Below are 25211 nucleotides of genomic sequence, written 5' to 3'. Positions count from 1 at the left end.
GACATTACTCATTATTACCACATGACCAGGAGAAGATCTCTTCTATGGTACAATTCCTGATCTTCTTTGGAGTTCATCACTGGTTATATGCTGTAGCCTTCTCATGCCCACCATATGTCTTTTCATTGTTCTCTACGTGATATTTACTCTTGGTTTTTTTGGAGGCAGTTATATTCCATTTCTTGCTGTCATATAGCAGCACCAGTAGAAGGTTAGCAATAAAAATGGGCTTTTGCTTTCATGGTTAACTTGTGGTCTTCAATTTCCAAAAGGCAATCCTGCCCACTTTTCTCTCCTGTTCAACTGTGGGAAGAATTTATTATCCATCTGTATTAGTTTTCCTAGAAATACATACTGATGAACATGCTTCATGGGGTGTTCACCAAAATGCTGGATAACAGACTTTATTCACGTGGTTTTTCCTATGTAAGTGGACAGGCCTAACTCCTTCAAGTGATTATAAATCTCTTCCAAGAAAGCCTTACAAGATTCTGGGGTTTGATACAAAAATAAACTGTCAGCTACAAACAGGAGCAACTGAAGGACCATCCATAGGGAATCCCTCTTTGACTTGAATTCTGATCCAGATCTCCCCTATCACCCTTATCAAGCATAGGTCTCTCTGTTTTATGTTTCCCTGATGTTTATTATCACAGGGTTATTGGGAAAGTGTTATTTCTGTTTTTCTATCTTTCGAGGAAGGGATCTTGAATGATTTTGATGTATGAGTGGGAGATACTCTGTTGTAAAAGAGCCCAAAAGGCAGTGTTTTGTTCTACCAATAAAAATTTTTAATTAATAAATAAAAAGCACAACAGCATCTTATATTCTCTACAGCTTTCAACTAATAAGGAAACGGCAAAGATGTGGGTCCATGGCTGATTATAACCTGAGAAAATCCACTTGTTACCTATGAGGAATTTCATCAAGAATCATCCTGATCAAGAATTTTTAGAATCATAAAAATAAATATACAACAACTAAAACAAAATGTATGGAGAGAATAATAAAATGAAATTCACCTCTCATGACTAAACCTGAAAAGCATCTCTCTCTTTTTATTGGAGAGGTGGGTAACTACAATGGGTGCAAATAATGCTGGCTTATCAGCCTAGGTTGGTATCAGTCAACAAGCACTTATTAAGCACAAAGTAAAGCACAGAGAATACAATGAATACAATGAAAGGCAAAAACACAGTCCCTACCCTCAAGGAGCTCATATTCTAATGGGGGAGACAACATGCAAATAACTATGTACATACAATATATATATATATATATATATACAGTTTAAATAGAAGGTAATAGCAGAGGGAAGGTACTAGCAGCAAGAAAGACCAACAAAGGCCTCTTGCAGAAGGCAATATCTAAGCTAGTGAAAAGATATGAAGCTTGAAAAAAGCCACAGAAGCAAAGAGGAAGAGGTAAGGAGAGAGCCTGGTCCAGATTTTTTTTAGGAGGTGGAGGAGAGCCAATGCAAAGGCAGAGTCCAGGAAACAGAACCGTATGTGAGGAATAGCAAACAGACCACTGCAGCTGGATCACAGAGTGTATGAAACAAAGTGCAAGACTGTAAAGGAAGGGTTGAGGTTGTAAAGGTCTTTAAATGCCAAACAAAGGATCTTCTATTTCATTCTGGAGATAAGAGGGAACTGGTAGAGAAATGAGTAGAGAAATGACATGGTCAGGCCTGTCTTCAGGAAAACTACTTTGGCGGGTAGCTAGGTGGCGCAGTGGATAGAGCACCAGCCCTGAAGTCAGGAGGACCTGAGTTCAAATCCGACCTCAGACCAAACACTTAACACTTACTAGCTGTGTGACCCTGGGCAAGTCACTTAACCCCAAATGCCTAAAAATAATGGGGGGGGGAAGGAAAACAACTTTGACAACTAAGTAGAGGATGGAGTGGGGAGTGACTTGAAACAGACACTTGAAGCCAAGTAGAAGACTATGGCAAGAATCCAGGGAAGCAGTGATAAGGGCCTATCTATTAGGGTAGTGACTATGTAAATGGACAGTCAGAGATATAGAAATGTCAAGATATGACAACAGATTTGATATTGTAGGGTGAGAATAAAGAGTTTAAGATAACACCTAGGTGGCAGGCAGTTAGGTGGCGCAGTGGATAGAGCATCGGCCCTGGAGTCAGGAGGACCTGAGTTCAAATCCACCTCAGATGCATAACACTCACTAGCTGTGTGACTCTGCGCAAGTCACTTAACCCCAACTGCCTTGTGGAAAAAAAAAAAAAGATAACTTGGGTTTCAAGCGTGGCTTACTAGAAAGATAGCAGTACCTCAACAGTAACAGGAAAACTGGGAAGAGAAAGAGGGCTTGGGGGAAAAATAATGAGTTGTTTTGGGCATTTGAGTTTGATATGCTTATAACGGTATCCAATTTGAGACATCCAAAAGACAATGTATGATATGAGGACTGTAACTCTCAGAGAGATATTAGGACTAGATATACAGAATCATCTACAGAGATATAACTGAACCCCAAGGGAGCTAATGAGATCACTAAGAAAGATTAGTACAGAAGGAAAAAAGAAGGCTTAGGCTACTAAAGATTTACTGGGTAGCTTCTAGATGAAGATTCAGCAAAGGAGACTGGGGAGTGGTCAGACAGGAAGAAGACCAGGAAATAGTATCACAATAATCTAGAGGGGAAAGAATATCTGAGAGGCTGACTGACAGTATCAAATGTTAGAAAGGTCAGTAAGGATTAGGCCAGAGAAAAGGCCACTAGATTTGAAAATTAAGAGTATATTAGTGACTTTGGAGAGAGTAGTTTCAGAAGACAGGCTGAAGAGGAAGCAGAAAGATGAAGTGCAAATGGTTTTTTCAAAGCATTTAGCCAGAAACGGAAGAAGAAATATATGACAATAATGATTAGGGATGGTGGGTATCAAGTGAGGGTTTTTCTAAGGATGGAGGAGACTTGAGCACGTTGTTAAGCAACAGAGAAGAAACCAATAGACAGATACTGAAAATTAGAGAGGTTGAGGATGATGGTGGGGGCAATCTGGAGTAGACAGGAAGAGAGAGGACCAAAGAACGTTTAGAAGGCAAGGGGAAGGGCTGCCTGTGGTTTTGCTTATTTCTTTTTCTTTTGTTAAAAAGGCAGATTCACAGAGAAATGGGTTAGATATTAGGAAATAGCTGGTGCAAAACCAAAAAAGAATCAATAAAACTTCGAAAAGAAAACTGATCCTTGCCTAGGTTTCTCAGCCTTCTCCCTCCAGTGCATTCAAAATTCTAAACAACTGACTTACAAATAATGCTATGTAAACAAAAACAACCTGTTAACAAATTAAGGATTTACATACAGGATGTGCCAAAAGTCTTAGTGCAGTTTTAAGCTTTTAATACTTTAACTGCACTAAGACTCTTGGGACAGCTTATAGTTTAGAGATTTTAAACTTAATAGTGAGTACTACATAAAAATTCCATTCAACAAATATTTATTAAATTTATTAAATGCCTGGAACATACAGAGCATTTTGCTAAGATACAAAGATATCTCTGCCCTCAGAGTTTATATACAACCTAGTATGGAGATCTATCACATATAAAGGTGACTATAATACAGAATAATGTATAAATGAAAAAGGAAAATGCAAGCAAAGGAGATTTAAGCCTAGGAGAGACAAGTCATTTCCAATTAGAAGGGTGATGCTGGTGAAGGCTTTTTGGGAGGACTAGGCATTTGATTTAAGTTTGATAGAAGAGGAGGGTCATTCCTAACTTAGGGAACACATAAGCATAAAGAGAGGCTAGAAAGTTGAGTCAGGGAGTGGGGGTGGAGGTGGAGGCAATAAGTCATCAACCAGTTTGCTTGGTGTAAAGGTAACATTCATTTTGCATTCACAATATACAGAGCACTGTACCTGGCACTAAAGAAATTAAGAAATGGTCCCTTTTGCTAAACTTTTTTCCCTGCTTTCTTAATCCTTGTTTCAAGGGAACAAATATATTCCTCCCCCAAAACACTCCCATTGGGTAGGCAGGAAGAGGGATGTATTTGGAAAACAAAAGGTCTCAAAAAAAAATTTTTTTTTGAAGAAATGATCTCTCCCCTCAAAAAGTTTTCAATCTAAAAAAGGATAAGACAGCAAAATAATATTACATAGTAATACAGATAACATGTAAATATTTAAGTACATACAAGATGATTTTAAGAGAGAACAGTAACAACTAGAGAGATCAGGAAAGGCTTCTGGGAAGTAGGATATGAGCTGCACCTTGAAAAAAAGGTAAGGAATACTGTTGTTATTCATCCTTCATTTTCGAAAAGGACCTATGACATCATAGGTGATGTCATGACTTGCACGTGAACTGGATTTCAAGTGAGGCAGAGTTGCACAAAGTTGTCAGCCTTACTCTCTCTTTCTGAGTCATCGAAATTCAGTGGCAGGACAAAAGTCAAGACAACTGGCGATGAAGTGGGTGACCCTGGAACTTCTTTGATGCCTGACCAAGGTCTAAGTGCTCCACAGTACCTGCTTCAGCCTCCTTCAAGAGACGCTGGAACAAACTGTTTTCATCTGTCCATTCTGCTGGGGAAAGTCTTCACATGATTGGGATAGACATCCACCTAACCCACCGACTGGCTTGAGGTCTACTGGTTACCCTCAGCCTGGTTTAGTCCATCTGTTCAGACAGTTTTACCAGGGTGTGGCCACTGCACATGCTGTAGCTTCTTGGAGCCATGAGTGAGAGTTGAGTAAAAGGTAGATAACTAGCCCTGAAAAGGGCTCTGAAAGTCTTCATACACCCCAGAAGGGAATATAAGAGAGGCAAGGAAAAGATGTGTTCTGAGTGGACTGATGGGCAGAGAGAAGAGAGGCAAGAAAACCCTTTCTGAAGGTCTCTCTGAATATCTAGGTAGCTGGTAATGAGAGCTTAGAGTAGAAACAGAGAGGAGAAGACTCTTTTTTTTAAATCATAAAGGTTTTCAATACTTTTCCACACCTTGGGGGAGGAAACTGAGCCTGTGATTCCACTGGTGTAATGATCTTCAAAGGCAGAAACCTCATCCACCAATGCAGATCAACAACTTGTTCAACAGGCTTAGGTAGCTGCCTATCTCATAGGAAGCTTGAGTAACTTGCCCAGGGTCATATAGCTCTATGTGTCAGAGGCAGAATTTGAACCCAGGCTTGATCCATTTATACCATTCTACTTGTCTTTCTGTTATTTCTTTTGCTAAATCAATTCCTGTGACTTCCAGGCTCATTTCTGGTTGGTTCACTGTTTGTAAACAAACCAGATCTGAAGAACAGAAAAATGTTCTTTTATAAGGTACAAATAAGTACTTAGCATGTTACTAGATACCTCAGTTTTGAAGGAATTTCTTAGGCAAAACTATGAGCCCCAGGGCTTGCTGACCATGGTCAGAGGGTCTAAAACCCAAGGACAGAATTCAACTGAGGCTCTAGTGTATTATATGATGAAAAAATCTATAGTGACCTTACAGACATACTCTGAACTATTAAATCAGAGCATGCCAAAATTAAGTTTTCCAAAATACATGATATATACTTTGCATAAATTTTGTTCAACTTTGAATTTGCCTGAATTTTTAAAATATATTTGCTAATCTTTAAGAGAATTCTATATATCTTGCCACGTAATACAAAAATTATGTGGACAACTTATTAAAATAATCAAGATAGTCTAATTACTCAATTCTAATTACTCACAACAAACGAATTCTTAAAATCTAAACATACTTACTGTTAACAGAATAATGCTTGGCGGTTTCATAGGATATTCTGGTGGCAGTACTATTCGTCCATGATAAACTCCTCCATCAAAATCAGAATCTGGGGGGCCCCTAACAGTGAAGTGCCATTCAAAAAGGTTATCCTAAACAAAACAATCATATATGACTATGAAACATTACCAAGAATATAAGAACAAGTTCATTATTTTTCTGAAATAAATATCAAGATACCTTACATAATACCAGGCTTCTAGGGTATAATGATGCACATTTAAGGTTATTTTTTAACAATGAAAGGGTACTGAGGCTCATCCCTGATATATATCACCTTTATTCCATAAAACAAAGTAGTAATACTTATCATTATTGGTGGTCACTTACGTAGTACCCAGGTTCTGGTGTCTATGCCTGATAAAGCATCCTCCACCAAAAGAACAGTGACTCCTTGCAAGTGTCTCACTGTTATCAGATTAGCACATATAACATAACTTAACAAATAACATAATATTTGTAAAGCACCGTGCCTAGCACATATTAGGCACTTAATAAATGACTGATCCTGCCCTTCCCCAATATAAAAACCTGAAGGATGAAGTCAAAGGGAAACAGAAGACTTGAATAGTGGCACAAGAAATATCATTCTATTGAGGTTTAAGTAAAGAAAGAAGACAAACTATTTGATACAAGTGAAGGAGATCTATATGATCAACAAGCATTTATTTAGTGCCTACTTCACGCCAGTGTGCTTAGTCCCCACTGTCACAGATCTTACATTCTATCAGGGGGAACTAATATGTATACATATAAACAGATAACAAGCAATTTGAGGGAGGAGGAAATCAGCAGCTAGAAAGATTAGGAAAAGCTTCACATAGGAACTGGCATTTAAACTAAACTTTGAAGGTAGCTGTAGGTTCTAAAAGCTATCGGTAAGAAAGGATTACAATCATTGGGGACAGCCAGTACAAAGCACAGACAGTAGTAGAATATCTTGTGAAGAGTGTAAGACATTATGAGAAATCAGACTCCTTACTTAAAATTATAATCCTGCCTGAGATTGAAGTATCGCATTCTAGCAAAGCAGTCAAATTTTGTATGCTTCAATTACCAATATATGAAACACAAATTTCCCATCCCAGAATGAAAGGTTTAATATTTGAAACATTTTAACATGTAATACAATCTACTTTTCATTAAAAGTTTAAAAAGCTTCTTAATCAGGTGATATTTCATGATACATGCTATCAACCTCCTGACACAGAGGTGAGAGATTCAAGATGCAGAAAGACATGTACATTTTTGTACACAGACAATTGCGTGACTATACATTTGTTGGAAGGTTTTTGTGTTTTCTTTTCTTCTAGTGTAAGAATGAGATGGGAGCAAGAGAAAATTAATGCTTGCTAATTGGGGGGGGGGGAGGATCAAATATTGGAATGCTATGTTCCTTCACCACTCAGAAACTTCTCCTTTAAAGTTCACTCCATCCAAATACAAGGTGTGTCCCAAAAGTCTTCAAGCAGTTTTAAGCTTTAATAGCTTCAAAGACGTTTAGGACACCCTGAATATCAACCAATCTAGCTATCTACTGGCCTCCAGGTTAGTTCCCCCCTTTTCTCAGAGTTCAATACCTAGCTCAAAGTATTCTTCTCCACACCAATTCCTGCTCTCATATTAGTAAATTTCATCATTAATGTCAATGTTGCTTACAAGGTCTTCAATCTTATTCTCCCCCTGCCCATGACCTACTTCCTCTAATCCACCTCACCCATATACATTGATAGTCACACCCTTGACCTGAAATGTTCTACTTCGAAAATCAAGAATTCAGAAATTCCTTTATCTAAAAGTAAACTATAATTCCATATTTCCTTATGCCTCACTCTTCCTAGACCTATGCTTCCTCCTCACCATGACCTCTAGTTCCTCTATTCTTCAGTACCGCTACTAGGCCAGGACCCCATCTACAACTTCATTTTCCTCCTTTCCTGATTTCAACCCTATACTTAACCAGTTCCATATTACAAAGAACTGTAATATTACAAGGAACTCTCCAATCCCCTGCTCACTTGTGCTAACACTGGCTTGTGTCTTATTAAACCCCAAACCTGGATTATGCCCAATATGTACCCTTTTCCCTAATATTAACATGTTGCTGAATGGTACTGAAGGAAATCAAGCAACCATGCTGACTTGGTCCACTATCAATTTATGTTATTTAATCTTAACTGGATCACACTCCTCATTGCAGCAAAGCAATCCTATTACTCCTCCTTAATTTATTCTAGCTCTATTGTGCACCCTTTGGCAACCATTCCAAACTTTCACTTCTCTCAAGTTTTCCATACCACCTTCTCCACACCATCAGCTGACACTGTACTAAGAAAATACTGACCATTCACCCTGAGTTCCCTCTTTTTCCTTTTTCTACATCTCAAAACTCTCTGGCATCATCTCCTATTCTCTCCTCCTAATCTCTAAAGAAAAGACCCTTTTGCATCAAGGGCAAGCCTTTATATGTACTTTTGAGCTCATTTCCTCCTGTTGTCCTTCATTAGAGAGCCCCAACAATCATTTCCCTTCTCTCTCTCCAATCTTCAATCTCTTCCTACATACTTGTTCCTTCCCTGCTGCCTACAAACACACCCAGGTCTCCTCCAGTCTTAAAACTCATCATCACTTTTCTATTATCCCCCTCAAGCTATCATCCTATAATTCCCTACCCCTTTAGGGCCAAGCCCCTAAAAAAAAGCTGTCTGCACTCATTGTCTCCAATTCCTCTCTTCTTACTCATTTTTCAATCCTTTACAATCTCACTTCTGACTTCCTCACTAAAGTGAAACTGTTCTATCCAAAAGTAACAATGATCTCTTAATTGCCAAATCCAATGATTTTTTTTCTTAATCATCTTTTTTGACCTCTCTAAAGCATTTAACATGGTTAAGTACCCTCTCTAATTCTAGGTATTCTTCTCCTCTCTGGGTTTTTGTGATAATGCTCTATCCTGGGTCTCCTTCTAATTGTATAACTGCTCCTTCTTGGTCTCCTTTTTTTAGATCATTAATACTATACCTTCCAAGACCTTCCTCTATATACACTGTCTCTCTTGGTGACTTCATCAGATCCTATATGTTTAATTATAATTTCTATTATAATACTTAGGTCTACATAACCAAAATGGTCTCTCTCCCAAGCACTAAAGTCAAATCACCAGCTGCCTATTGAACATCTCCAACTGGATTTCCTATCTCAAATTCAACCTATACAAAATGGAACTCATACAACTTTGACAAAAAACAATCCTTCTCCTAAACTTCCCTATTTCAGTCATGGGCACCACCACCCTTATGGGCAACACTCAAGCACACAAACTTAGAGTCATTCTTAATTCCTCCTCCCTCTCCTCTACCCCAAATATCCAATCAGCTGCCTAGTACTGTCCATTCTATTTTCACAGTATCTCTCATTATTAGTTCCTCTCCAGTTCCTCTCTTGTTCAGGTCCTCATCACCTGGCACTTGGATTATCGCAACAGCTTCCTAAGCAGTGGTCTTGCTTCAAATATTTCCTCTCTAATCCCTCCATATAACTGCCAAAGTGAAAGCTCAGGTCTGACCATGTCATTCTCCATTCAATATACTAACAGTGGCTTCATATTACTCTAAGAATCAAAACAAACTCCTTTTGGTGTTAATGCCTTTCACAACCTTTCCAGTGAAATAGATACACTATTTCCCTTAATATGCACAATGGTATAGCCAAAATGGTATTACTTTTTTTCATACATGACTTTCTATCTATCTCCATGCACAGACTGTCTACCATGCCTAGAATATACTCCCTCCTCACTTCTGCCTCCTAGGATTCCTAGTTTCTTTAACAGTATCTTATGCAGAATTACTTGACTTTGCTTATTGAGATTAAAAGGTCACACTATGGTCCTTTTAACCTGTTTAGTTTTCCCTTTAAAAATATACAGAATCACAGAATTTGAGATTTAGAAGGAATGATTTAGGCCAGTCCATTCATAAAAGGAATCCCTACTCTAACATACCCATCAAGTGCTCATTTAGTCTCAAAAGCTGGCAAATACTGGGGAGCCACCATCTCTTGAGGCAATCCCCTCCACTTTGGGACAGTTAGTTCCAACTGTTAGATTAGAGGTCTATGACCTTGGACCATTCTGTGATATTGTCATTCTTTTTTTTTTCTTTTCTTTCTATCTGTGTGTATACATGTGTATGCATACATATATAAAGATTCTATGAAATATATTCTTCTTTTCTTTTAGTATTAGAAAGGGGCGTAAATACCCTTTATTTCAACTTATACCTGAGCAGACATCTCCTTTATAGCACTTCTAACAACACCTCCAGTGTTGGTGAGCTCACTAGGGAGCTTATTCCCCTTCTGGATAATTCAAATGATCAGTTTTTCATTTTCCTGTAGTATGAAATACATTCTTAAAGGGAAAGCTAAACAGGTTAAAAGAACCAAAGTTAGATTTCTTATCTTCATAGCAAAGACAAGTAATTCTATACAAGAATATGTTAAAGAAAGAAAAGCAAATTTTAAAGAAATTATTTTTAAATTATTAAAAATGGTTATTAAAACACTCAAGTGTTTTAAAACACATTGTTTTAAAGTGCTGTTTAAAGTGTATTAAAACACTAAAGTGACCTAAAAATGTGAAATAGCATATGTAAAGTCAAACATTCTAGGTTTCAAGTCCCAATCCTGCCACTTATGAACTGTATTACCTTGGGTGAGTCATTAAACTTCCAAGGCTATTTCCTCATCTGTAAAAATGAGTAAGATACTATTGATCTTTGAGGACTGTTGGATGGAACATGTTCTGTAAACTGTCAAACCCTCTATAAATGTGAGCAACTTAGATTATTATGAGTATTGGAAAACTCACCTCTAAAGGTTGAGCATGGTAGTGATCTGTAGGATCTTTCAATTCTGCTGCTTCTTTCATTAAACGTTTGACAGCTGAAATGAAATTTTGCAAATTAATACAAGAATCTTTAAAATACCTCAAAAAACCTCTCAGTACTGAAAAATGACAATGGGAATGAATGTAAAATCTTGCATTTGGGTATTAAAAAAAGTATGAAGTGGAAGAGGCTTGGGTAAAGAACACTTGTGAAAAAGATCTTGGGGTTTGAGTAGACAGGAAGTTCAATGAGTTAGCAGGGGTAAGTGGCAGACAAAAAGGCTAACAAAATCTTGGGCTGCATTAATGGGGGCGCAGCTTCTAGGAATAGAGAAAGGATAGTCCCACTGTGTTCCATCTTCATCCAACTTCACTTGGAGTTAATCTGTTCGTTTCTGAGGAGCATCATTTAGGAATGGCATTGAGAAACTGGTAAATATCCAACAGGGCAACCACGACAGTGACAGGCCTTGAGTCTATGGCATAAGAGGACAGGCTGACTGAACATGTTTAGCACAGAGAAGAAAAGACTCAGGAAGGACATGGCAGGTGTCTTCAAATTTTCAAAAAAGTTGTCATATGGAAGAGACAAAAGCAATTTGTAAAGCTGCAAAAAGGCAAATTTAGGCTTGCAAAACTTCCTAAAATTAAAGTTGCCCAAAAGTGGAATGACATGCCCCAAGAGGTCATGGATTGTCTTCTTAAATGCTTTCAGGGGGAGAGTGGAGGACCACTTCTTGGATACAGTGGAGATAACTTTTATGCATGAGTTAGACTAAATATCCACTGAGATCCACCCAACTTTCAAATTCTGCAGTTCTGTGACCCTTGCCAGAGAAACAGGATATTCAAGAGCCATACTGATTTAAAATAAAAACTCACTTACAAAACCTTACAAAGAAGGATGGTGCAAAGATTATAAACCTAATCTCATAAAGGAGAAACAGTGAAGGGAAAAATAAACTTAAAGAGTCTAGCCATGCTGATTCTCAGATCACCCCAAGACTTCTAAAGATGAAACTGGAAAGATGACAACAAACACGTGAAAAATAAAAAAGATCTGTCAACATTTCTATAACAAACTATTTTCACCATCACTAAGAGTGGAAAAAGTCATTACATTTGAATTTAAATATCTCAGTGCTCAATGTGCTATTTTAAAAACTGGAAATAGCACTAAAGATAAGGAAGATGAGAAATCCTGATAGAACAGACCATGTATAAACAGAGACAGTCTGTGGTAGAGATGACATCATTTTGAGGAGACTAGAGGATTAATTTTCAAGATATATGAGAGTGGAAGAATATTCCCATGAATGATTGGAAAAAAAAATCATCAATGGCAACACTACTAAAAACAGATAATCATGAGGACATCAAGATAACTGCACAGCCATATACCTACTTTCTCATATCTACAAAATTGTTCCAAGACTGATCTAGACCCAGGTTTCTTCACCTTTTTTATATCATGGAACCCCCTGGGAGTCTGGTGAAACCTATGGATCACCTTGTCATAATGTTTTTAAATCCACAGGATTACAAAGTAAACCAATCACACTGAAATAAAGACAAATTTTTTTTTCCTATCCAAATTCATCAACACCTTGAAGTTTATGCACAGACCCAAAAGGGGTCTCCCAGGTTAAGAACCTCTGATTTCTACAAACATACTGAAAGTGCCCTTGATAAAAATAAGGGAAGAGGAAAGCTTTTGAAAATGCTTATCTATAATATACTATTTTTATATCACATAATTGATTGAAAAATGCAGAAAATGCAAGATATCACTGGGTTTAGTGTTTGAAGACTTAAAAAATTATATTAGAATCAATGAAACAAAATGCAACCTAAAAGATTCTCTTCCATCAAGATATCCCCGTGACTGCCCTCATCTCAACTTTTAGCATCCTTAGCTTCCTTCAAAGCAAAGTTCCGGTACCAGTTGCTACACAAAGCCCTTCCCGTGTCTCTCAGTTGTAAATGGTTTTTACTTCTTAAGATTATTTTATATATACTCTTTGTATACACATCTACGAATAAGTCCTCCTTCCCACTCCCAACCCAAATATAAGTCAGTGAGTATTTACTAGGCGCCTACTCTGTGCCAGGCACAGTGCTAAGCACTGAGGCTACAAAGGCAAAAACTCCCTCAAGGAGTTTACAACCTCATGGGGGAGATAATATGCAAACAACAACAACGTATAAAACCAGGAGGCTGCTGTAATAGTCTAGTTGTGAGGTAATGAGGGCCTGCACCAGAATGGAGGCAGTGTCAGAGGAAAGGGGGTGAGAGATGTTATAAAGAACACTGACAAGAGTTGGCAACAGACTGGATAAGACAGCTGGCGCTGAGAGTAAGGAGTCGAGGACGATACTTAGGTTTCAAGCCTGAGTAACTGGGGAGATAGTGGTATCCTCCACAGTAATAGGAAAATTTAGAGGAGGGGAGGATTAGGGGGGAAATACAATGAGTTCAGTTTGGGAGACACTGAGTTTAAGATGTCTATGGGACATCCACGCTGAGATATCCAATAGCTAGAGATACAAGACTGGAAACCAGAAGAGAGGTCAGAGCTGGTTAAATAGATCTAAGAATCATCTCCACTGAGACAATAATCCACGGGAACTAATGAAATCACCAGCAAAATAGTACAGAGGGAACAGATAAGAATTTAGCAAGCATTGCCTGGATGAAGATCCAGCAAAGGAGACTAAGGAACTGTCAGATGGGTAGGAAAACCAAAAGAGGGAGAGTTAGCAGGAGGAGAAAGTGGTCAATAATGTCAAATGCAACAGAGAGGTTAAGGACAATGAAGCCTGAAAAAAGTCATTAGATTTGGCAATTAAGAAATTTTTGGAGAAAGGGGTTTCAGTTTAAAGATAATGTCAGTAGCCAGACCTTGGAGGGTTAAGAGAGTGAGGGGAAAGAAGTGGAAGAACTGAGTATAGATGACCTCAAGGAATTTTGCCAGGAAAAGGAAAATCTAAACACCTTGAGGACAGGTGCTATTCTTTATCTTAATATCTCTGTTCCCTAGTACAGTCAGCACATCGTGGGTGCATAGTAAATGTTAGCTAAATTGAATCAAATAATCACCCGAATTTGAAAGACAAGAAGGACACTGAGGCTCATATTATTTGCCCAACATCATATAGCTACTCCACATTGCTAAAAAGCAACGGAGTTGGGGCAGCTAGGTGGCACACTGGATGGAGCTCTACCCTTGGAGTCAGGAGGACCTAAATTCGAATCTGGCCTCAGACACTTGATATTTAATAACTATGTGACCTTGGGCAAGTCACTTAATCCCGACTGCCTCACAAAAAAAAAAAGAGTTAATTATTAATTTTAAACCTAACAGGAAAAAGGGAAGCAGATACTGATGGGTTTAACCCAGACCTAACATTTTTAATCTCAACTCTGTCCTTTTAAAAAGATTGTTGATAGAAAGTTCTGTGAGATTTGGTTCACAACTGCTTTCCAATAATGATTTTCCTTCTCCACAAAAAAAATTTACTATAAATGTAAAACAAGATAATAAAATATTATTAAAAATATCATTAATATAATGGCTGAGGCAGAACCAATTTGGTTGGCATACCTCTCGCCATTCTAAAACCAATATATTCATATATAATATCTATATGTATATGTACATGTACATGTGTGTATACGTACACACACACAAATACACATATAAACAAACACACAAGCTGATAAGCTAATCAATGCCTTAAGAGAAGTGGAAGGAAAAACTCTCCACACTTCTTTTACCATTATCTTATTCTGCCCTCAACACCTTTCTGAATGACATTAGAATTCCCCTTTTTTCTTTTCTCCAAGTTCAAACAGGCAACATGAAGTCAAAGTAAACTGCGTCTTTTGGCTAATGTAATTGAAACACATACTGCATTGTGTACCATCATCTGAGGAATGACTGAACAAGTTATGACATGTAAATATACTGGAATATTACTAAATGCATAAAAAATTATGAAAGAGGGTTCAGAGAAATCTAGGAAGAACTGTATAAGTCAGAGTGCAAAACCAGGAGAACAATTTGTAAACAAAACACTGTACAGACAAAAAACTTTCAAAGACTTGAGAACACTCATCAATGCAATAACCAACAATTCCAGAAGACTGATGACGCCTGACATAGAGGTAACGGACTCACGATACAGAATTAGACACTACTTTCTGGACACAGCCAACACTGGAATTTGTTTTTCTTGACTATGTTAGGTTGGTTTTTTCAGAGGAAGAGGAGATAGAGAGATATAATAAATGCTTGTTAATTAAAAATAATACAATACAACAATATAATTTTTAACATCTGTATTACAGACCCACAAGATTTTAGAGCTGGAAGGCACCTTGGATAATCCAAGGGTCCCTTCAAGCTATGATTTTTATGAACCATGTCATTTTGTGGAAGAGGTCCTTGAGGCCCAGAGATATGAGGTGATTTACTCAGTCATGTACATAATAAATGATCAAGAAAACAGTTCAGCTGGGACTCAACCCAGGTCTTCTGCCGACGATCCAGAGTTTCCCCCCAACCCCAAAAGCTGACACAGTAGTGAGAAAAAAAAAAGCCAATTGCTTTAAAATTGTTTGATTTTTTCTATCATAACCAGAATCAAAATTATTAAAATTCAAAATAACACACGGACTTCAAGAAGAATCTGTAATTACACCAATTAATCAACAAGCATTTATTAAGCATTTACTATGTTCCAAGCAATTTGCTAGGTGCTGTGGATTCAAAAACTTATCTAAACAGTCCCTGCCCACAAGGAGCTTGCATTCTATCTGGGAAACAACATGTATACATAAAAATATATAAAATAAATACAAGGCAATTTTAAGGGGGAAAGGGCACAAGCAGTTGGGAGGATCAGGAAAGGCTTCTAGAACATGGCATTTGAGGTGAGTTTGGAAGGAAAATAAACATTCTAAGAGATGGAGATGAGGAGGGAGTGTATTCTAGGGTATGGGAGACAGCCAGTGCAAGGGCAGAGACAGGAGTAGGACAATCTGTCTGAACTGTATAGCACAGAAAAGGAAGTAACATAATATGACAACACTGGAAAGGTAGGTTGGGTGCAGGCTGCAAAGGGCTTTAAATGCCAAACAAGAATCTGTATCTGATTCTAGAGGTAATAGGGAACCGCTGGAGTTTATGTGCAGGGAAAGACATGGTCAGAATCGTACTTTAGAAATATCAATTTGTCAACTATATATAAGATGGAAGAGAGAAGGGAAAGCCTTGAAGTAGGGAAATCAACTGGGAGTTTATTGCAATAATTAAATTGAGAGGTGATGAGGACCCTAACTAGAGTGGTAGCCATATGAGGGAAGAGATGGATGCAAGAAATATTGTGGAAGTAAAATGGAAAAGACCTGGCCACTGTCTGGATATGTAAAGTAAGCGGAAGTAAGGAGTAAGGATGACTTCAAGGTTGCAAACCTGGGCGAATGGTAGCAGTAACCCCGACAGAAATAGGAAAGTTTGAAAGAGGGGTATATTCCTACTGACCTCCTAAGTGACAGAAATATGTGATATAACACATGTAAATTTAACTACTTTAATCATTTCTGATACAATGAAATTCCTTTATCAATAATAAAAAATTATACCCCTAGTAATTTCAACTATAGCAGTAAAAGAACTATGGAAGAAGTAGCAAGAAAACAGCCTCTCCTTTCTGAGCCCTCTCCTTAAACCCAATGTGACTCCAAAGAAGACTCACATCATCAGCTCCACAGTTTGGAGCAAAACATATAAAGCAGACAGATTTGCAATGTTATGCATAAGAATTAGAAAAAGCTAGACATGAGGTCAAACTCACCCTCTAAAGAAGGAAAAATTTTAGAAGGTTAACTAGTTTCTAGTTCTGTCCCAAAGTAAAAACTCAAGATGTCAAGTGAAATGTGGAGAAGGCAGATGAATCAGTATATATAACTGTAAGGATGAGATCTGCTCCCCAGGTAAAGTAACTTCTGAGACTAAGGAAAGAGAACTGTGAAGTCTGGACTTTTCCCTCCCTCCTGGGCAACAACAGGATGAAGAACAAGAATGATTCTATTTTAAAAAGGGCCTCCACCATCTTAAAGAGATTTTCTGCCAATACAAGGAATTCTGACGAAATTAACCTCAAGAGAAATGCATTCCCCACAGGAAAAAGCCTGACCTTCAACTCCTCCTGTGACCCCAAACCTTGCCCACTTCCCCATTTCCTTTCCACCTCAGAATACAGCTGATTGTCTATGTACTGCAAGTCAACCTAAAAAGCTATAAAAATCCAAGCTTACCCTAAGAAGCTGAAGCCATTCCTAGGCCCAAGAGAGTCTTCCTTAGTGTACTAATCAATTTATTTTTCTTTCAATTCTGCCTACTCACTTTTTGCCCCCCATCCCGGAAGACTTCACGGTAGATCGATTCTCCCTGGGCTCTTCACGGAACCAAGGCTGGGAAATTCCCAACGGTAGAGGTAAAAGTGAAATGTGACAGGCACAGAGGAGGTAGCAGAAGGGTTTTGGGCAGCCCTATTCTAGTTGCTTCCTTATTATTCTTCCCCAGAGGGACCAATCCTCCTTTGATACTTGTGGTTGTTGAATCAAGTAATAAGTAATAGATTTTCCCCTAAATGAAGTTCAGAACCAAAATGAATTCCTAATTTCAATGGCTAAAATAAGCTTCTTATTAAATCCGTCAAAATGAAAGTCACAGATCGCCTGGAGCTTACGCTTTTCTATGACAGAAGGAGGAGACTGAATCCTTCCTACTAAGCCACTAATAGCTACGTAGGGGTTAAGTTCAAGAATGTAAAAACAAAATTGTTTTAAGAAGCAATCAGAAATCAGGGTCACCAGGCTGGAGTCAAAAATATAAAAATCTAGGTCAAAACAGAGGCAATAAACAGATTACGATCAGAGGATATCAGGTCAGAATCACAGAAAAGGGAGAAAGTATCACAGTTAAAGCTCAGGAAACACAAAGAAAAAAGTACCTCTAGGTCTTAAGATACCAAGCTAGGAGTATTGACTCTTCCACCTTAAAAGTAAGGGCAGCTAGGTAGTACAGGGGACAGAGCACCTGGCCTGGAGTCAAGAAGACCTGAGTTCAACTCTAGCCTCAGACACTAGCTGTGTGACCCTGAGCAAGTCACTTAACCTCTGTTTCCTCAATTACAAACTGGAGATCATAATAGTACCTATCTCCCAGAGCTGTTGTGAGGATCAAATGACATAAATGCAAAGCACTTAGCATAGTGCCTGGCACATACATAGGAAGTACTATATAAATGTTAACTATTATTATCATTATTGTTAACTCCATAATACAATGGAAAGAACTCTAAGTTTTGAAAGAATCTGGCTCTGCCACTCACAACCTATGTGAGCCTTGGCAAGTCACCTACCCTCTCTGTGCCTCAGTTTCCTTATCTGTAAAATAAGTAGACTGGACTATATGACTCCTAAAGTTCCTTCCAGTTTTAAATCTATCATCCTATGACTAATTCCAGTTTGCATCCTGAAAGGCTAAGAGTCATTTAAAAAGTTAAAAGTCTGGTGAAAGCATAAGTCATATGGTAAAAATAATAATATGAATATTACAATATAACAAAATGTTAATGTCATGTTTTTAATGCTGCTTCTTAGTTTCTGAGTTTGGCAAATGATACTTTGTGAGCATGATATTATAAATCACATTCTTCAAACAGAAAGAAAAGTCTAAAGAGAAATTCCAGCAATCACTTTGTCATTCAATTTTCTTCAGTTGGGTTTCACTAGTCAGGAAGTGATGATGGCAGCTTACAGAATCAGTTTTCTTTCAGGTCTGAGGATGTCACCAGACAGGCCGAACTTTTAGGTAGTATATAAAAAATTGTTAAATTATTTACAATTCTCAGGCTGAAGGAAAAATACAAACAAAATGTTTCTACTCTTTCAACAACGGTTTTAATTCAAAAGTTAAAGATCTTCTCAAAAGCAATAAAACCCCAGGGTAAGAACATTTACCCTCTCTCAGCTTCCTTTTCCATATTCTGCAAAATGGGAATACAGAACAAAGAAAGTAAAATTACAAAACTACCATTCACAAACTATGAAGATAGACAGATAGATAGATTGACTGATTTACTCCTAAGCAATAAAACTTAGGAAAATTATGTTAGAAAGGGCCACAGGAAAAAAAACCAAGTTATCATTTTGTCAAAATGTATATTTTTTCTTTTTATGACAATACAATTACTTTGTAGGCTATTATTTCATTTGAGATTCTATTAATTTTTGTTTTCCTCATTCATGTTTGTTGAGATTATTAAATTATAATTAATATGACTGTTTTTCAATTTTTGTAACATTTTATGGAGGTACTGAAAAGGATTAAGAGAATGCTTCATTCTTATATGTGAATTTTTCATCAGATATGAAAAGAGTCATATAAATTTCACTTGGCCTGTTAGTCCAAATGGGTTCTTTCTTTAATCAAAAAGCTGGTACTTAAAGTGCTCTTTTCTTCCTGGTTCATCGGCAAGATAAGCACAAAAATGACTAACATGAACAGGTCAGTAAAGGTCGAACCTAATTTAATATTTTCATTAGTGAGCTCAAAGGAGAAAGAAATAAAACATTAAGAGAAACTTCAAATGATGCAGAATTTGGATTTGGGCTTAAGTCTGGCAGAAAAAAAATGCATACAAGGGCTGCAAGGATAGTCTACCGACAAATTCTGATGCATTACAAAAAATATTATCTAAAAAAATGAGTGAAGTTAGAAATAAGAAGCAGAAAACATTACAATTCATCTAGGAAAATTCTACCTGAAGAAAATAATCTGCTACTTTTGGTGAGAGTTTTTAAAATCTGAGGTTTAAGAATACAAGTTCATTTCAACAAATGTTCTCACTTTAGCCAAGTGTGCTAAGTACTGAGGGGCAGCTTACAGGTTATGCTCGCTGTGGGAGACAGGCAAAGTTGTGGGAGAGGAGCAGAATCTTGTCACATACAAAATAATACTTTCCAGTCCTGTCAAGGGCTAATAAATTGGGGCAAAAAGGTAGTATAACTACATCAGAGTAAAGAGGGTGACTAAGTTTGATGACTAGTTTATGACAGCACATAGTCCTGTAATATTTTTAAGATTTTACCAGTCTGTTTTTACCCTGTTAAGATAGGCATTTCAACTATTATTTCCCTTATTTTACAGATGAGAAGAATGAAGCTAAGTAAAAAAGCAATGTGACTCACCCATGATGCCACAGCGTAAAATTGTCCATCCTCACACAAACCCAGGTCTTCTGACTCTACTAAACCATGGGCTGCCTAATAATAATAATTACCCATCTTTCTATTTTAAGAAAATCTTGGAAAACCCAACGTTGACACAACAGAAAAGTACAGATTTCCTGTCTGAGAACACTTTTGTTTTATGATTAAAATGTACGAACTGACATTAATAAAAATTAGAAAAGTTAGCAGTCGTATGCTATTGCTTATTACTTTTGTAAAATTGCTCAAATTCATAATTATATATCCATATACATACCAAAAACTAGTGGACTTGAACTTTGCAATTTAAAAATAAAAAAAGTTTACTTATTCAGCATGATAGTAAGAATGTGTGTTATGAAAATCCAGCTCAATGCTCAAGTATAAAGTCTAGGTACAATAATTTGGTAACAAAATGTGCTATTTAACAAAAAAAAACCCTCAAGACAACCTAGATCATTAACACCTTTAAGAAGTTACTGTCATGTGAGCCAGTCTTATAAACTGTGGAAGGCCCTTAATTACTTAAGTAGGAAAGAGTGGGAGAGATCAACTATCATGTTTATTTGAGGTGGTTCATAAAAGATTTGAAAACATTTTCCTCAAATAAAAATTCCCAATGTTTTTTATTAAAAAAAATACAGTAACTGTTTACATATTAGTGTATCAGGCCACAGTTTACTTGTTGTCCTTGTACTACTGAACAGAGACCGAGGAGTAATCAAAACCAAAGCCAGTCATGAAGCCTGTGATAAAAAGCTGAGGACTAACAAAGAGCTTCAGTATTTTCCAAGAAATATTTTCCATTTTCTCCAGAAACCAAAATAGGAAACTGACTATGAACATAGCTCTTATGCGAGTATTGTAAGTAAACTCCCTGAAGGCAAGGCCAACTTGTTTCTTTCTAACACAAAGCCTAGCACTTTTTAATTGCTTAATAAATGTTGAATGGAATGATTCACAGACAGCCAGAAATAGTAGAAAAGGCACTGACTTTATAGCAGGAGGTTCAAATCCTAACTCTAGTTACTTTTCTAGGAGACCTTAGATAAGTCACAAACTATCTAGACCTCAGCTCTTCACCTGTAAAATGAGAGGGCTGAATGAGACGATTTCTAAGCCTCTTTTCAGCTTCTTGATCCTGTGATCTTATGATTCAAACCAGTGCCCTGACTACATTAGGTAAATGAACCTAAGTAAGTAAATAAAACGAAATAAATATCCTGTCTTTGCAACTGATAAGGCCAGTTACCCACCTCAAATACAAACAAATTTATCCCTAACAGACTAAAGGTAATCTTCCTTAATATTCCATTAATACACCGTATTTATTTAATTATCCCATCCAAACCTCATCTAAATTTCACCAAAGAACTTCAAGTTCTATTCAATCTATCCAACGGCCTTTTTTTATGCTCTGCATATTCAGGAGAAAAGAAAAAAAAAATCAGATATGGCAGTATGTTACCCTAGGTCCTGGGAATAAAGATTACTGGTTTTCCTAACACCAACTGGAAAAAAGGGTGGGGTGAGGGTGGGGAGGGGAATGAATAACAGCTGGTTAAAGCATTAACTATTTCCCAAAGACTGTGTTAAACTGAAACTGTTTTCTCTTTTTTTCCATTTCACAAGTTTTGCCAATGTATTGGTGGAATAAATAGCCCAGTACCTTGTGATCAATCAACAGGTGCTTATTAGGGCACAGCTCTTGCACAGGCATTATTAGCCCCCTTTCTCATCAGTGTTCTACTGTATAAATGCCCCAGAAGGATTTATAGAAAGGACTGGAGTAGTGGCATCAGGGTTATTACTTTGAATTCCTTCTCTCCAGATGAAGATATCTATGTAGTTAGCTATGTGGTCATCTAACACAGATATCTATGTAGTTACATAGGAGGCACACAGTGGAAATAATTCTGGACCTGGCAGTTTAGAATCCTGGGTTCCTGCTTCAGGTCAGGTACTAACTAGGCAACCCTGAGTAAGGATTTCATTTCTCTGGGCCTCTCCTTCCTCATCTGTTAAAAGGTATTTATACTGACAGATATTAGAAAGCCTCCCTTAGAGTCAGGAGACTCTGAGACTTGACTCTTAACTCTGAGACACAACATCTTTGACCCTGGGCAAATCACCTCAAGATCCTCTGAATCTCAGTGTCCTCATCTATAAAATGGGGATAATTATTGCACTTACCTAACAGAGTAAATGTGAGGATTAAATAAGATAAGGTGTATAAACTATTTTGAAAACCTCACGGCACTATATGTGAATATTAACAATTATCATGTGAGCTACAGTGATAAATGTAAACTCCACTGTTTATTTTGGCTTTGTATTCCCAGTGCCTGGCACAGCAGGCCCTTAATAAGTGCTTGTTCAACATTGACTCTTATCAGTGTAGAGTTTTCTCATCCAAAATTACCTACCCCCATGTAAGTACTGGTCCAGACTATCTTTCACTTCCCTCCCAAAACTTTGGGTATGGATGTATATATGTCTGGGGGTCAGGACAGTCTGGAGCTGTGGGTTTCCTGAAGATAGAGTACTCCAGATGAGGAAATTCCCTCTAACACTGCAAATAGACACCTGCTCTGCAATTTACAGTATTTGAGATTAGGTGACTCCTAGAGGATCACACAGCTCGTACGTGTTCAAGTCAGGACAGGAACCCAATTATCTTCAATTCCAAAGACAGGTGGGTAGGTAGGTAGATAATTATAGACACACACACATATGTAAAATGTACATCTATATGAAGCAGCATGATATAGATGACCTCGAAGGTTTTAGAGTTCAATAGGACCTTAGGATTCCTCCAGTTTAAATATGTGTGTGCGTGTTTTGTACACATATTGATATCACTCACTTCACAGATAGGATTGGAAAGCAAGTATCCAATGATAATCTATTAAAAAGTGCTATAAGCAAAAGCTTTCAGGTTGAAAAACCGTGGTGGACTCTAACAACGTAAGACCAAAGGACCATTTAGAGCTGAAAAGGATCACAAAAACAGGAGTTCTTGATCTTATCTGTCAAATAACTTAAATTTTCTCTTAATTTTTAATTTTCCTTTAATTAATTGAAGGAAATGCTAAATCTCAGTCAAAATTTTGTGAAAATATAGACGCAATGTGTTTCCCCATCCGAGTTCACATGACCACCCCCTCAAAAAAAAAATCTATCCGACTCCAGATTAAGAATCCTTAATCTAGGTCAACTCCCTCGCTTTACGAAAGAAAACTGAAACCCAGAAATGATAAGTGAGTCCCCCAAGGTCATACAGGCAGTAGGTGCTAAAAAGGATCACAGCTTTAGGGATGGAAGTGACCTGTGAGGTCTCCTAGTGAAATGCCATTATTTTACAGCGAAGGAAACTGAGACCCACAGAGATTAAGGGAGTTACACAAGGTCACTGAGGTCCAAATTTGAACCCAGGTCCTCCGACTTCCTCCTCAAGGCGCTCTCCATTGCACCTCCCGGCATCTCTCAGGTCCGGAGGGAGGAGGGGAGGAGAGGTGAGGGTCTGCCACCCCTCCACAGATCCCTCTTCGGTCTCTGTCCCCCACTCCCCCACAGACGCCTCGTCTTCAAGTACACACACACCCCACCACCCCGGTCCAAAAAGGCGGGTCAGCGAAGTTGCCCGGAAAGTGTCCAGTCCAGGGGTAGCAGCCTGAGGAGACGGCGCGGACGCCCGGCGGAGGGTCCCGCAGTCTCCGGCTGTCTCTAGGGTGCCGCCCCTTTAAGAATAACGGGGGAAGAAAAAAAAAAAGAGGGAGGGCAAAGTGGGGTGAGGCCGAGGTCGGAAGGTGGGGGCAGGGCGCGGGCAGCGGCCCGAGCCGGGGCTGGGCCCTCTCTCCATCAGCTCGGGCTGGGCCGGCCACAACCGGGGACGGCTCCCCGGACCCCGGCTCGCTCCGGGCGGTCATGCGCAGGCCGGGTCTGGCATCGGACTCGAGTAGGGAAGGGGGCCCTCGGGCTGTGACAGGTGGCGGGGCGGCGGCCCAAGGCCTCCCCGGCTGCCAGTCCGGCTGTCCGTCCGTCCGTCCGCGCATGCGTACTGGGAGCTTGGGGGGAGCGGCCGCTCCCTTCCCTACCTGGGCTCTTGAGGTTGTAGCGGGTCTCCATGGTGGCCCTGACGCCCCGCTCCGGCCCAGCACCGCCTCCTGCTCCTCGGCTCCGCGACGGGCTGGTGGCCCCGGCTCCGGCCCCTGGAATTTCCTGAGCCGGGGAAGCCGCGTCCCCCAGTCCCCGCCCCCGGCGGCCCAAGCGAGCGCCAGGGATACGCAGAGGCGGCGACGGCGGCGGAGACTGTGGCCCCGCCTCCCTCCCTGCTCCCCGCCCTCCGCGCCGCCTCCTCCGCCTCCTTCTCCGCCTCCTTCCGCGCGCCGCCGCCGCCGCCGCCTCGGGATTCGCCTCGCGGCTTCCGCCGGGCCCGCCCGGATAGTGTCCCGCCCTGCCTCCCCGGCCCGCCCCGGCCCGCCCCGGGCTGGAGGCCGGGCTCGCAGGGGCCGTCGTTGGATGGGAGAGCCGGGGGAGAGGCCGCGGCCAGGGCTTCAGTCCTCCCGCCGCCCGTCCGCCTCACCCCAGTGCGGGGCCAGGCGTCGCGGCCCCTGCCCCGCGCACGGTTTGTGAAGTTGTCCTGACGTGGCAGTCACTTCGTGGCGGGCTGTGGGCCAGGCGTGGGCACGCCTCCGGGCAGCCTCCCACCCGCGGTCCTGGCCAGGCAGAGACTACATTTAAACCCTGGGGGAAGGTCCAAGATAAATCCTCCTTACGGTCTAACCCACCTACCACACCTCATTTTACAAGGCGGGAAACTGAGGTCCCGAGAAGGGAAAGTGACTTGCCCAAGGTAATATAATAATACTAAAGAGCGGAGCTGAAGCACAGGATCATAGACTTGGAATTTAGAGATCGCCAGATCTTCATCTTTTTGTGTGCGTCAGGGAGCCTTTTGGCACTGTGGTGAAGCCTGTGGATCCATTCACCGAATAATGGTTTTATATACGTAAAATAAAATCCATGGAATTACATAGAAACCAGTTTATTGAAATATGATTTTTTTTTTTGCTACTGAAACCAGATTGAGAACACTTAATGGAAGCCAACATTTTTTATTTCATAGATGAGAGACTGAAACCAGAAAGATTAAATGGCAACAACTATGTAAATAGAACAAGAACAAAGAAAAATGAATGGAAACTGCTGAAAAATATGACCAAGCTTGACCCCAAAGAAGGGAGATGAAAAATCTATCAA

General features: G+C 39.3%; 1 protein-coding gene across 1 annotated transcript in view; it reads right to left on the bottom strand.

Moving 5' to 3' along the window:
* UBE2J1 (ubiquitin conjugating enzyme E2 J1) overlaps positions 1-24167 on the bottom strand; it is a 46780-nt gene extending 22613 nt beyond the window's left edge. The window contains 3 exon segments of the mRNA XM_020963061.2: positions 5739-5870; positions 10649-10722; positions 24047-24167. Coding sequence (XP_020818720.1) covers positions 5739-5870; positions 10649-10722; positions 24047-24077 — 237 coding nt within the window. The 5' untranslated portion in view covers positions 24078-24167.
* Positions 24168-25211: the final 1044 nt, after the last annotated feature.

Source organism: Phascolarctos cinereus, unplaced genomic scaffold (genome assembly GCF_003287225.1).
Source record: "Phascolarctos cinereus isolate Bilbo 61053 unplaced genomic scaffold, phaCin_HiC Scaffold_5;HRSCAF=322, whole genome shotgun sequence".
Classification (NCBI taxonomy): Eukaryota; Metazoa; Chordata; class Mammalia; order Diprotodontia; family Phascolarctidae; genus Phascolarctos; species Phascolarctos cinereus.
This window is presented reverse-complemented; position numbering and strand designations above follow the sequence as displayed.